General features: G+C 30.6%; 1 protein-coding gene across 10 annotated transcripts in view; it reads left to right on the forward strand.

Annotated features, from left to right (window-relative positions):
• LOC148624744 (phospholipid scramblase 1-like) overlaps nt 1-13,569 on the forward strand; it is a 28,804-nt gene extending 15,235 nt beyond the window's left edge. For 2 of the 10 annotated variants that reach the window (XM_088567607.1, XM_088567613.1), the window contains exons 5-9: nt 1,463-1,602; nt 2,007-2,171; nt 2,755-2,916; nt 3,982-4,035; nt 10,510-13,569. In XM_088567607.1, the coding sequence (XP_088423733.1) occupies nt 1,463-1,602; nt 2,007-2,171; nt 2,755-2,916; nt 3,982-4,035; nt 10,510-10,521 (533 nt within the window). In that variant the 3' untranslated portion in view covers nt 10,522-13,569. Of the gene's footprint in view, nt 1-1,462; nt 1,603-2,006; nt 2,172-2,754; nt 2,917-3,981; nt 4,045-7,130; nt 7,160-7,205; nt 7,233-9,209; nt 9,288-10,509 lie in introns of those variants that run through there. The other 8 variants (XR_015919753.1, XM_088567609.1, XM_088567612.1 and 5 more) reach the window with 8 other exon arrangements.
• Nucleotides 13,570-13,736: the final 167 nt, after the last annotated feature.

The following is a 13,736-nucleotide window of genomic DNA, read 5'->3' on the forward strand; positions in this document are numbered from 1 at the left end:
TGAGCGGTTTTACCGGGAGACAAGATGAGCATGAGAAACTCCCGCGAGTGTAAAAAATATTGAATAATCTGTTTATCGCTGTTTTGCTGAATTGTAAGGTATTAGATTTTTTTTTCAGTTTTCCTGATCTTAATATATAAGTTTTATAAGCGCTGCAAATTTCCTTTCGGGACTATTTTTCGGTGACGAGCTACATTACATCACGTATGTTGTGCAGCAGTGATACACATCATTTGGAAAAAAATTGGTTAACTATGACGGTCATGTTTAAAATTTGTGGAATAATTTTGGGATTTATTAATTTTAATCGGGTAAGTTACTGTATTTAATCATTTTCCATTGTAGACTAGAAAATATTGCCACGAGTAGCCCTTATTTCATTTGCAGTAAACAAACAGACGGTTATTTGGGTTGTCAAATATTCCTATGCTGTTGCTTGTATGTCGTGCGAAGACATAGAAACTGGCAATAATTTTCATTCTCACTCGACTAGCGTGAGATTGAAACTTATTGTATAGCAAGATCAAAGGGATTTTAAGCAAAATAGCAATAAACACTATTCTAACTTCTGTTAATAAACAAAGGAGGTCTCTAAATGGGGTAAAACAATGTAACATAATTTGATGTCATGACACAATTCCATTGGTTTGTTTATTTGTAAATGCAATTTCAAATTATAAATGTTACTTCTTATTATAATTATATACATGTAGTTTTATTAAAATATTGTTGAAACAGATGAATAAGTACTTTATTGTAAAAATAATAGGGGGAGGTAATTGGAGGAGCCAACTATTCATTGACATAAATGACTTTTTTCATGTTAGAAAAGAAATAAATCTTGGATGCCAGGCTTTATGCTTATTTTAACATGGGTAGGCACTTTATTTGTCAAGGTTTTACATTAAATAATGACAATTACAGTACTTACCCATGACATGTTACAATAAGCATAAACCCTGGTATCCAGGAATTATTTCTTAATTTAAATTGACTGAGTTGATATGCTCGCTCTTTAAGGTGACTGAGGTGATATACTCACTTTTTAAATTGACTGTGTTAAAATACTCAATCTTCAAGGTGACTGAGATGGTACACTCACTTTTCAAATTGACTATTGGGATATACTCACTCTTCAAATTAGCTGAGGTGACATGCTCACTCTTAAAGGTGACTGACGTGATAGACCTTCAAGTTGACTATGGTGATATACTCTCTCTTCAAATTATGTTGGAATTGAATTTAACTCATCTGACTAAATTTTAAAAGAAAATTTCCCCTATATATCCAGTCAGAATATCTGCTGCCAGACCCAAATGATTTTTGTCTGTTGGTCAGATGGTCCTTTAAATTTTACCATGAATGTTCTTCTTGAATTATTTCTATATATGTACTATGTACTGTAAAAATTCAAATTCTTACCGTTTTTATATGTGTTTGAATCAATAACTGTTTATTTCAGATACATGTTGTTGTACCAGAAATTGTTGTGGATCTAGTCGACCTTTCGACATCAAAATTCTTGACAACAGGAATACAGAGGTTATTCATCTGTCTAGAGGTCTGAGATGTAGCTCATGTTGGTGCCCGTGTTGTCTACAGGTGAGTTTATAAATTGGGACATCAATGAGTTATTGCTATGATTCCCTCCCTTGGGTTCATGTTTGCAGATGAGTTCATGAACTGTTGATTTAACAAAATAAAAAAAATCTTTAAACTGTGAACTATTAGAAAACTTAAAAAACTGGATAAAATGGACACAAAAATGACACATTTGTTTTTAATAAAAGTGGAGTCTCCACCTGGTCAGTTGTTTGGGGATGGAGCATATGCAAAACCTGGACAAGTGTGTGGGTTTATGTCACAAGCATTTAGCATGTGTAAAACTTAACTGGTTTCTTTCCTTTTCAGATAGTAGCAGTATATGCTCCACCTTGTCAAGTCTGTAAATATAGGTCACAAAATTGGAGCATGTTAAAAATATAACTGGTATTTTTCTTTTTCAGAAAGTAACAGTAGAAGCTCCACCTGGTCAAGTGTGTGGATATGTTTCTCAGGCCTGGAGTATGTGCAAACCAAGGTTCAAAATTGAGAATGCTGAAGGAGAAACTGTATTGAGAGTAAAAGGACCATGTTGCCAGTGGGAAATTTGTGGTGATATTGAATTTGATGTAGGTTTTTAGTCAGTAATAGGATATACATTGAATTTTGGAAGTCACAAAATACATGTTTAACTATTTGAGACATGTGAAACCTGCAAGAGGATATGGATATAGTGATACTTAAAATTTGACGTAACTGAAGGTTTTGGTGACATTTACATGCCATTTGCAAAAATCAGATTATTGCTTAATATAATGTAAAAATATTGATAAAGTCTAAGTAATTATAACATTAATGAATTCAGAGTCATGGATATCCAAATTAAGATCACATTTGCCCAAGAGTACTTGAAGATTGAATTGCTTGTGGAACAAATCCTGAACATTGACCATATCAGTATATAGCACTTGTGACCATATTTTAATTACAGTATTCACTCTTTCCAATATAGAGAAGCTTCAGTTTTAAAGGTTAAAAAAAGAAATTACCATCAGCATCCCATTAAGTCAGAGGATGTGTTAGTCAGTGTGATGTCGCATTGTCAATAATAAGAATAATAAGGGAAGTATTCAGTCACCTGGAAATGAAAATAAGAATTTTGAACAATAGCTGTAAATGCAAGTAGAAGTAACTTGTTACTTGTTTTTCCAGGTGCACACAGCAGATGAGACAACATTTGTGGGTAGAGTAACCAAGCAGTGGACTGGTCTAGGCAAGGAATTGTTTACTGATGCAGATAACTTTGGAATCTCGTTCCCAATAGATTTGGATATAAAGATGAAGGCGGTCATGATTGGTGTTGTTTTTCTATTAGTCAGTATACTTAATTTCTTAATCTTCTACAGTACACATGTACTACTTATCATTATGCTAGATATACACCATCTGTACAAATGGCTGGTATGTTTGAATGACTCAATCTGTCCATTTGTCATTCAGTTCGTCATTCCGTTCATCATAATTTTCTCACAATTATCTTGACTACCAATGTATTGATTGATTTAAAATTAATCAAGTGGCTCTCTATAGATTTGATTTTGGATGTTGTTTGCTATCGTGTTCCTGCTTAATGCCTATATTTACTACATTGAATGATAGAGACAATTTTGGTCATAAAATCTCAGCTGCCACTTGGCAGATCAATTTCAAATGTGGTATGTTGCTTTATATTGATGGGACACATTTTGTAAGTGATTTTAGTTTCTGTCTGATTTTAACTTCATGTTTAGTGGGCTTGCTGTATAAGTTTGTATACTTTATTTTATGCCTGTGCTCAATGAGTCTATATAAAGTTTGATTATGGTGTTTAATATATTGACTCATCAAGCCTTGCCTTCGTAAAACTATTTAATTGAGGATTTCCTCTAATCCTTGAGTGTTTCCTTCAGTTTTTAGTTTCACATGTTCTGATATTGACAACTTATGTAAAGGAAGAATTTGAGATAAATTTCAATTTAAGTTTTTTTTTTAGTAAAAAAGCCTAGGAGTTACAGATATTTTTCACTTACAAAAATATTATTGCAAAATTGGGGTTCCAAATTCAAAGTCATCTTGTTAAAAAAAAAGATGAAAAACTCAATGGTTTGTACTGTTGAACAGGACTGGCTAAAATTTGGGAAAAACTTGTATTAAAGTAAGATATAAAGTAATTTTTTTTAACAAAATAAAAAAAATTGTATCGAAATATATGTGTAATGTAATCCAGATTCAATGGAAGAATTGGTGATATACAGGTATTAAATTACATAAATTTACAAAGGAAATGATCCCAGCTCTTATACTATAGGCAGTATTGTAGATATTCTTACTGCAAGTACAGGTACATGGAAATTTGGATATTTTTAATCTGAACTGAAAAAAACTCTTTTCTATTTTTAGGACTTCATGTTCTATGAAAACAACAAGGATAAGAACAAAAAAGATATGAAGAAGGTAGGTTGAATGATAACTCTGATTTAGTTTGCTTGTGTTTGTATTTTATAGGTTTTTTTATGCATTGTTGTGATATACAAAACTCCTATTTAAAAAAGTAGATTTTATGGGTGAGATTCGGTAAATGGGCAAAAATCTTCTTTTTTTTTCTTTTTTTTTTTGAATAGGAAGCAGAAAAATAGGGGACTCCAGGCTATTACTGTGAAAGTATTATTGTTCGTGGGCTACCAGTTTTCATGGTTTTTGTGGGTTTGATAAACTGTGAAATTTGGTTCCCATTAGTAAGGAAATTTTCCATTATTTGCATGATGGAGTTGTTGAATCCACAAATTCTAGAATCTACAAACTGATATTTTTCCTGAAACCACGAAGTTTTGTATCAAAGAATAGAAGTACTTTCACAGTATTGGCCATTTATTGCCCTATCAATGCACAAAATTTTGCAACACAAGGGGAGTTCTGACCTCCAGAAAACCCCATCCCCTTAAGCTTGATCACCAAAGTAACATTTTAATATAATATACTTCAAAATTATCCCAAATGTGCCAAAGCCGTGATTAAATTAATATTTTTGCAGTGCAACTTCCAGTATTGATGTTTTAATTTTTCTTTGAATACTAGTATGTGTTTTTTTGTTGTTTATTTATATTTTAAACTGAAATAGTTAACATCATTATAGGAATAGAAGCCATTATGGAGGAATTCATCAAAATATAAACAAGACCAACTCACTCGCAAGCTTAGTGAAGCTGAAAGGGGCTTTGTGTATAGTTTGTGAGTTATTGCATAAGTTCTTACACCAATGAACTCCTCCAAATTGGCTTTTTTCCTTATAATTCTACACTTTGTAAAACATTTTCAATTTTGGAGACAAAGAAAGTTTATTTCATTTGAATAGAGGGACTATTTTACTGTGTAACTTATTCATACACAACAATTGTTCATTAAAGAATGAAGGTCAGCCAATCAATACTTGAATTGCTTTCAGTCAGCCAATCAATACTTGAATTGTTTTCAGTCTGCCAATCAATACTTGAATTGCTTTCAGTCAGCCAATCAATACTTGAATTGTTTTCAGTCAGCCAATCAATACTTGAATTGTTTTATGTAATTTACATGACTTTTTGGTCACAGGATACTGGAGCAGTTAATGCTGTTGTGAATTGAGTAGGTGCAAAAACATTAAAATATTAAATATTATTTTTAAATTATCACATTATTTCTAAATGTGGCAAAGGATTGATAATCATTATAATGGTATATATTGTGTTTGAAATAGGGATATTTGGATTTCATCTTCAGTATAAATTCTCAAAATATTCTTTCACTAATCAGTTTCACGATAGCATGAGTTTAAGACTTGTTTTGTGGCTGTGTATATGAATACAATATACTTCTATATAATACATACATTACATAAATTAGCAAAGTAAATGTACTTTCATTGAAATTTGGCTGAAGTGGTCTATGTACCGCTATGCATGGTTTTAATTAAAATATATGTATAACAATTTAATATAACAACACGACAATTCCATAGTGATGGGATATTGTATTATAACATTAAAGAGCTTCAAAATTAGCAAATATTTGATGAGGCTGAGGACTGTTTAATATATATATGAAATTATTTTCTCCTGGGTGTTTGATCATATGTAGACTAGAGGGCGCTTTTAGGGTTTTTGGTCACGCTTCATTGAAATAAGATTCCCGAGTTTTGTGCAAGTCTTGTCATTCAGCACGATGACGTAACACTGAACAGGTTAAATTCTTTTTTTGGTCATACATACATATATGTGTTTTGATATATATTTATATTATGAGTGTTTGATGCATCCTGTAATAAATTTCAGTCGGCGTTGTCGTGGGACCATCCACTTTATTTACGTATTATTTACTATTGTCCAAACCCAATTTAGTATTCATGGTACTGTTAGTTCTTGGTTCATGGTGATTATGTCTACTTTGATGAAGTTTTGGTACCAGGAGAAATATATGTAGTTGAATTAATAAGGCAATGTTCTTTATAGAAAATTTTAAATTCACTTTTTGTAAAGGACTTCCAATATTGCACATGGCTTGACATTGTGATGGAATTAGTGGTCGAGTACTGGATGTTGTGGGTTCAATCCATGGCCTGGTCATATCAAAGACTTTGGAATTTCAGATCACTTCTTATCTATCTGGCACGTGACATTTCAGATAGAGTAACAACTGGTGGACTAGGAGTCAGTATATTGTGTTTGAGTGGGATGACACACCTCATGGTCTGTTGCTTCTGTCTATTCTAGCTCATTGTTAATCCAGGTCAGTGTGTCAGGCTTGTACAGAACAGGAACTGGTTTATAAGTCAAATATTGTAGATCCTCTCAGTGATGTGTTTGGTTTCCTATTTCAATAGTTTGGTTTTGAGTACTTTATGTATACAATAGATTGTAGGATTTATATCTTCAAATATATTTAATCCTAATGCTGCTGATTAGAGGTTACTGGATGAAACACCTGAATAGCATATCTAAATTTGTAATATATATATATATATGATTGTTATTTTCGTATGTTCCCGAATTAATTGCCATAGAACATTACACTAAAATTAAGTAATCAACTAATCTAATAAATGCAAGAACATATAAAAACATGTTGAAAGTAGAGGTATTTAATTACCCTGTATGTAGCTAACATAAGCAAAAGGCCCAGAGACCAAGGCTACAAACGTTGTCTCTCTGTCAAATTTGTACAAATCTTGATTGGTGTTATTGTTCTTGAAAGATAGAACATATCCAGTTTTTGCTGTTGTTTGGGGATTTAGAGAACCTTAGAAACTTTCAATTGATAAAATGATTCTTATGATGCTGCCTTCAAATGTGTCCCAGTGTAAATGTTGAAGACATTGGTACCATTGGAAATGTCATTTTAAAGGTATAAGACCTTAGATAAGTCAAGGTGTGCTATTCTGATTCCTTTAGACCTTTTGTTAATTAATTCAATTTTACCTGAAATTCTGAAAAGCCTTAAATACACACAAAAAATATTGCGTCCATACATTTAAGTTCAGTATGAGTTCATACTAACAGCTGAGACTTTGTTTACAGGTGTTAGATTGATTGGGATGCCTGAATAGGTAATAATTCAGCTTTTACTCATAATGCTAGCATAATTTTTTACAGATGTTAAGATAAAATGATTGTGTGCTGGTAAAGTATTGCTGCTAGTTATGTTACATTGATGTTAAAATAGCCTGCTTGCTTCAATGTTCTTGTGTGAATTTAATCTTGTTTTACAGTTATTTCAACAAACTATAATGTATCTGTCAAGCTAAGGAATGTTTAAAAAGTTTGTTTGCTAGGGTAAAAATGCCACTCATGTGTAGGTTGTACTATGTCAGCAATTTTATTCCTGTCTAAAACTTGACTTATAGGTATTTTGCGTTTGTATGTTACATAAGAAGTACGTGGATTTTAATGGCTTTGCCTGTATGTCTGTCATTTTTACTGTTTGCTTCTTTAAGGTGTATCATACCAAATATTTTTTGTATATAGATTATCCTAGATAATCAAAGATAACTTTACATGAATGTAATGTAAAATTTTAGTATAAAAACATATGGATTGGACATCCCGCTAAAATTGGAAAAAAAATGTATCTTTATTGCAGGCAATCCTAGATATTTAATCAACAAAAATTTGCTCCTCTCTTTGCATAGTGTAAAGTTATGTACATTCTTCCCCTTAACTGAAAATTTGCATTCATTCCTCCTTAAATATAGAATGCATCATTAGATGTGTTCAGTAAGCTAATTATTGCTGGAAGCTTAAAAAATTCATCTTGAGCATTTTACCTTTTTTCGAGTCAAATTTATATTTGTTGAATTTTTTAACCATTTTATTATTGATAATTTTAAAATCTTTTAAAAACTCTTAATTATTGGACTGTTTGTCTTAGTGAAATAAATAGGCTAGCAAAGCATGTTTTCAGATATGTTCTCCAAAATTGATTTGGGACCAGAAAATGATTTTAACTGGTCACACTGACAGGAGTGAATCCAGACCTTTGTGCCAGCTGGGGTACCTGAGGAAAAGGGGAAGGTGCTAGGACATTATTTCCCATTTTTTGGCAATTTTATACATGAAAATGACAATTTTTTTCAGTAAAAAGGATGGGAACTTACCCCCTGCATCCTCCCGCAGTTTCTGCCACTGGGACATCAATTAATGTATGCAATTTCTCTTGAAGTGAAATTATATATTCTTTAGAGGAGTTGTCTTTCTTTTTTAATCACTTATATCAAATCAGCATTTATTCAAGTTTGTTTAGTTTTCATCTTGGGACTTCAGAGCATGCCACTCAGTGATGGCTGAACAGTGCCTTACTGCAATTACTCTTTAGGGTTTATCTGTATTGTGTATTGCTGTTCCTACAGTATTTTTCCTACTTTACATTTATACTAGTTCAGAAATTCTGTTTCATGAACTTTTTTTTGTGTCATAAAGTGTGCATGATATTATATATCTTGTTTCTGTATATTCAACACTGCTGTTTTCATTATTGTATGTTATCAGAAACAAGAACTGATATTTATTAAAGGATTGTTCTTAATTTTTGACCAAGTTATGTGATACATGTATAACCAACTTTGGGGTAGTTTACAGATCATTAACTGGGAAGCTGTTTATGAGCATGTGTAAATTGTCGCAAAGTTGATTTTGAAAAGATGAAACCTGGTACTGATGATATTTCTGATATGACATAATGTTAATCAAAAGTATACCATATTCAACATGTTATATAACAACTGAGTATAAGGAATAAAAAAAAATATTTTAAGATGCTTCAGAAAGCCGTAACCAGAATGAGAAAGGCTGATTACTTCTTGGTCTTTTTAAATTGTTTTCTTGTCAACTTTTTATTATTATTAATATTATTATTATTATTGTTGTTGTTATTTTTATTATTTTTATTATTACAATTTTTCTATAGCACTAAATCAAAAACAATATTACTCTAAGCACTTTACAATACAAGATTAAAATTACAATGTATACCATTTATACTGTCAGTATAAATTCACTTATATTTTTTAATTGTATCTCAGTTTGCCAGAAACAGTACTTACATATTTTTGATTGAATTCATTTTCAGTGTCATTAAACATTATTATTTCTACCTTTCAGATTAGTGATTAGACACAGGTATCAAAGCAGTGTTTTCTTGTGAACTGTTTTGTAAAGAACAATTTAGGCCAATGAAATGTAATTTCTTGGTTCAAAATAAATTTCTTATCTTTTTAAGTATGACCTCTGTCCCATGTTAATTGCCCTTTCAATACTTTCATCAGTTTTCCGGTTTTAAAAATTACCCTTTATCTTAGTTGGGTGAAGGGGAAAAATAAAAGGCCCTTATCAATTACTAATTTTCTCCAAGAATGGTCTGATAACCAAGAAATTAACTTTGAATGGCCTTACTCTTATTTTCATTCCTGATTTATTTTCCTTACAAAATATTTGCTTAATTAATCTTTTTGGGGATGATAAAGTCAACTTATTAAAACATGTTTGAATATTCTGATTAATGCAATTTCTTCAAGCACCTCTCTCTCTTTTTATGGCACATTGTGTTGTGTTGTGTTGTACTGTGTCAAGCACAACTAAGATAAGAATAATCTGGTACTATGGCAACAGTAGGCCACACCAAATTGTTTTTTTTTTCTTAAATTTCTTGTGTAAATATTTCATTCAGAGTCAGTGTGGAGTAGCAGAAACTCAAGAACAAAAAACATCATGTGATGTAGCATCTGTGCTTGTAATTAAAGATGTTAATTTCATTCTACTGCTAGTTTTTTTATAGGAGTTATGTCTTCATGATACCATTTAGAAACAAATATTCATTTGAAATAAAGAAATATACATTCTATTGAACAGTGTATAAAGACATTATGAAATCACTAATCAGTCAGATGTTGTGATTAGAATACTGTAAACATACTAATTTTGCAGTGTTCTAATTTTTGCAATTTTCAAGGTGACGGAAAATTGTAAAAAATAATACCCACAAAATTGAATTAAACACTATAAAAAGCAAATCATTTTCTTTTAAACCACACAAATTGATTACCGCAAATATGTTCACTTGACAGAATCTGTGAATATTAGCTACCACAAAAACTAATAGGTTTACAGTGATAGTCCCAAGTTTATTCTTTCGTAAAACAGGTCCCTTCTGTGATAGTATTTACTTCCTCCATTCACATTTAGCTGAAATTTTTTTGATAAAAAAACTATGCAATGTAAATTGCCCTAAAATGGGAGAAATAAGGAAAGTATCAGTGGTTTGAGGACAGTGTTATTTCCGATGAAATCTAGACTTAACAGTAAGTTTAGACCATTTTCTAATGTAGGTTTTTGTTTGTGCCCATGTTTTATCATAATTTTAAAATTAATCCTATATTTATATCAGTTTCCTTATATTCTTCAGGTTACTAGTTAGAGAGCTGCTCAAAATGGTAAAAAGAACTGAACTATGGAGCTTAGTAAAGATGGTTCTTCTTGTTTAAAAACATAATTATAATAGTCTTTCATGTTTATTTTTGTATGGTGATGATTTTAGTAAGAGTTCATTGCTTTAAAAAAAAAAGTCAGTGCTATATCCAGAGGAAAAAGTCAGTGCTATATCCAGACGAAAAAATCAGAGTTATATCCAGGGGAAAACGTCAGAGCTAAATTTAAGTTAGAACATTATGATTTATATTAGGTTTTATTTAAATTATTTGAAAAGATAAGAGGGGATATATTTACATAGGTTTAACTCCCCTTGTTTTGGTCCTTGATTCAATGTCAAAAAAGCAACTTAATCTTTTCTTTTATATAGTGATTTTTATTGATAACAATTTTGTTAAATGGGATGGGATTTAAATCAGAGGTGCTCCTGTTTATTAAACAAAACTGATAGATTATTTGTGGACCTTATGTGTATCTGATGTTAAATTTTACAAGGTAAATTCTTGATTTTTAGACTCAGAGTTTTGTTTGGTTGTTTTCAGATTCAGAGTTTTGGTTGTTTTTTAGTGGATTTAGAAACCAGTTATGATTTCATTTCTTTTTTATTGGTATATATGTATGTATTACTTCTAAGAATTATTTTGACATTTACTGAACAATATGTTCTGGTATTACTATTTATGCTTTTTATACAGTCATATATAAATAGGCTCTGCTGAACTGAACAGTATTCTATACAGGGAGGTCAAGATGTATGCCTGAGAGAAGTCCAATACTACTTTAATATCTCCCAGGAATACAAACATGAAAAACTATGAATTTTAATGCAAGCTTAATAACGTGTTTCACAAGGAGAAGTTACTTCATCAGCTTCTCTTGATCTGCATCTGTTATACTAAGGTGGAACTGCTTTTTGTAGGCCACTTTATGGGCACAAGGGTTATTTTTTATTTTCTTCATGTACCCAGTTTTTATTAACTTTTATAATGCCTTTTGAACAAAAATGTGGAATGCATTATCTAAAAATTCTTATATTTAGGAACTGTAAAATCAAATGTATAAACAAAAAAAAAAAGTAATTCATGTGGCCCTTTGAATATTCATTTAAGAATGAACAGTGGAACTTATCTTAGGAGAACTCTGATTGAGTCAGAAACAAGTATAGTGGTAAGCTGGGAAAATTCTGGAGTCCTGTCAGTTTAGTTGAATACATTTTGAACCAGTACAAACCAAACCACTGTCTAAACAGTACTAATTTGTCAAGTCTTAGAAATATTTGGTATAGATAGGTTTCACTGTATCACTGTACTTACTTCAATGTCATATCTGTTTTGATAGGCCAAAGAATTTTAAATGTGTGTTTCAGGCCTTATATTCTACTTCATTTTATCAGAAATATTGTACTAATATTACATTTTTCCTTTATCATTGTATTTTTATGTGTTTGTTTTTTGTCAACTAAGTCATGTTTGTGAATAATACTTCTGTTTATGTGTTCCCATCTGTTGTGTGAAATACTTTCATTTTACTCATTTGTTTTCAATGTATCGTGTTGTACAAGAAATTGAAACATCTTAAAGATTTATGATATTTAAAGAAATATATGACTAAGTGGAATATATTTTTCCATAGTAGGGCTATTGGTGTGGTTGGGAAATGTTTTATTTTACAGAGACTATGACACTCCCCTCTTGCTTTTAAAAAGAAATTACATTTTATTTTGAAGAGTGAAAGCCTTGATATTAAATATTTTAACCAGGAAAATCATAGTAACTTATTGCTATATACATGTCCTTATAAATGTCTGTACACCATGTTAAGAATTTTATAGTTGCATGTATATTATAGTAGCTTTTTTAATTTTTAAATGTAAAAAAAAACAAAACTAGCCAAATGTCCATTTTCTCTTGGAACAAATTTTCTAATTTTAAGACTTTTATCTGTTTTCTTTGTATCTTATATGATTTATCATATTTCAACATGTGCCTTTTTTCATAGCTTTCAGTATTTGTCATTGATGGACTATGCTGCTACTAAATACCTCAATTTCATTTCTATTGTCATTTGTATATTATTATGCTTTTTGACTTTTTCAGTTTTTTTTCTTCTCTATAGAACCATTAATCTTACATTTATGTAATAATATCAAGACATGTAACCACTTTTAAATTATCAATATTTTATAGATATCCTTTTTTCTTCTTAATCAAGGGCATTTAAGAGTCCACGGTTAGTGCATGATTTTCTATGTTTTATATACCATATTTTGGGTGAAATATATTGGTATCTCCCTTACAAAATATCTGTATTGTTCTGTTCTAAGTTTATTTTGAATATTAGAAAAATACAAAACCTCTATACTAAACATATATCCTCAAATAGGAAAAATTTGACCAAGTATGTGTGTAGACTTCTGAACTGAAGTGAGATCACAGACTTTAAAAAAGGCCCAGTTAGAGAACTCTTTAATATCATTTGTTTTGCATCTGATTAGCTCATATTTCAAACAGGGTTGACCATTTTTGTCTATTTCTTTTCATGGTGTACGCATTAAAAATGTTAACTCCATATGAAATCTAGGTGGTTTTAAATTATTGATATCTTAATGATCTGCTTTTAAAAACAAACTGAATCCTAACAAGGTAAATCCCACAGTATTTTCATTTATTTGACACATGTGTAGTAGTGTTTTCAAATAAAAAGTTGATTTTTTGTCCTTTTACATCATTCTTGTTTAGAAATCCCATCTTTTTTATTTAAATATCAAGACATTTCCAATACATGTATGATAATATTCACTTTCACTTAGATGAATCTCATTTTTTCACCTATTTAAGCTTATAGGCTAGTCTTTTACTGATGTTTTATAACATTACTTTTTTGCACAATTCTCATTTCACTATACAGAATTTGTCTGATTTGCCCTTTTTGTAGAGTATTTCAATTTTATACTGTATAATTAATAAATAATATTTATTCCATGTAAATCAAATGTAGTTTATCATGTTCTGTAGCTAAATAAACTTTTATTACTGTCTGTGTGTGTGTTCGTATGGTTACTTGAGCCATATAAGTCCATCAAAATTGTCACCTCTTGGAAATGAAGAATAGCTGATGGGCATCTAATTTAGATTTTTTTCAGTTTTAAGGGGCCAGAAAAAAAGGGTCCAGAAACAAGCATTTTGATAATGTCTGGACAATAAC

The sequence above is a fragment of the Perna viridis genome, chromosome 2 (genome assembly GCF_037379345.1).
Source record: "Perna viridis isolate PV_CMFRI_1.1 ecotype Kerala chromosome 2, ASM3737934v1, whole genome shotgun sequence".
Taxonomy (NCBI): Eukaryota; Metazoa; Mollusca; class Bivalvia; order Mytilida; family Mytilidae; genus Perna; species Perna viridis.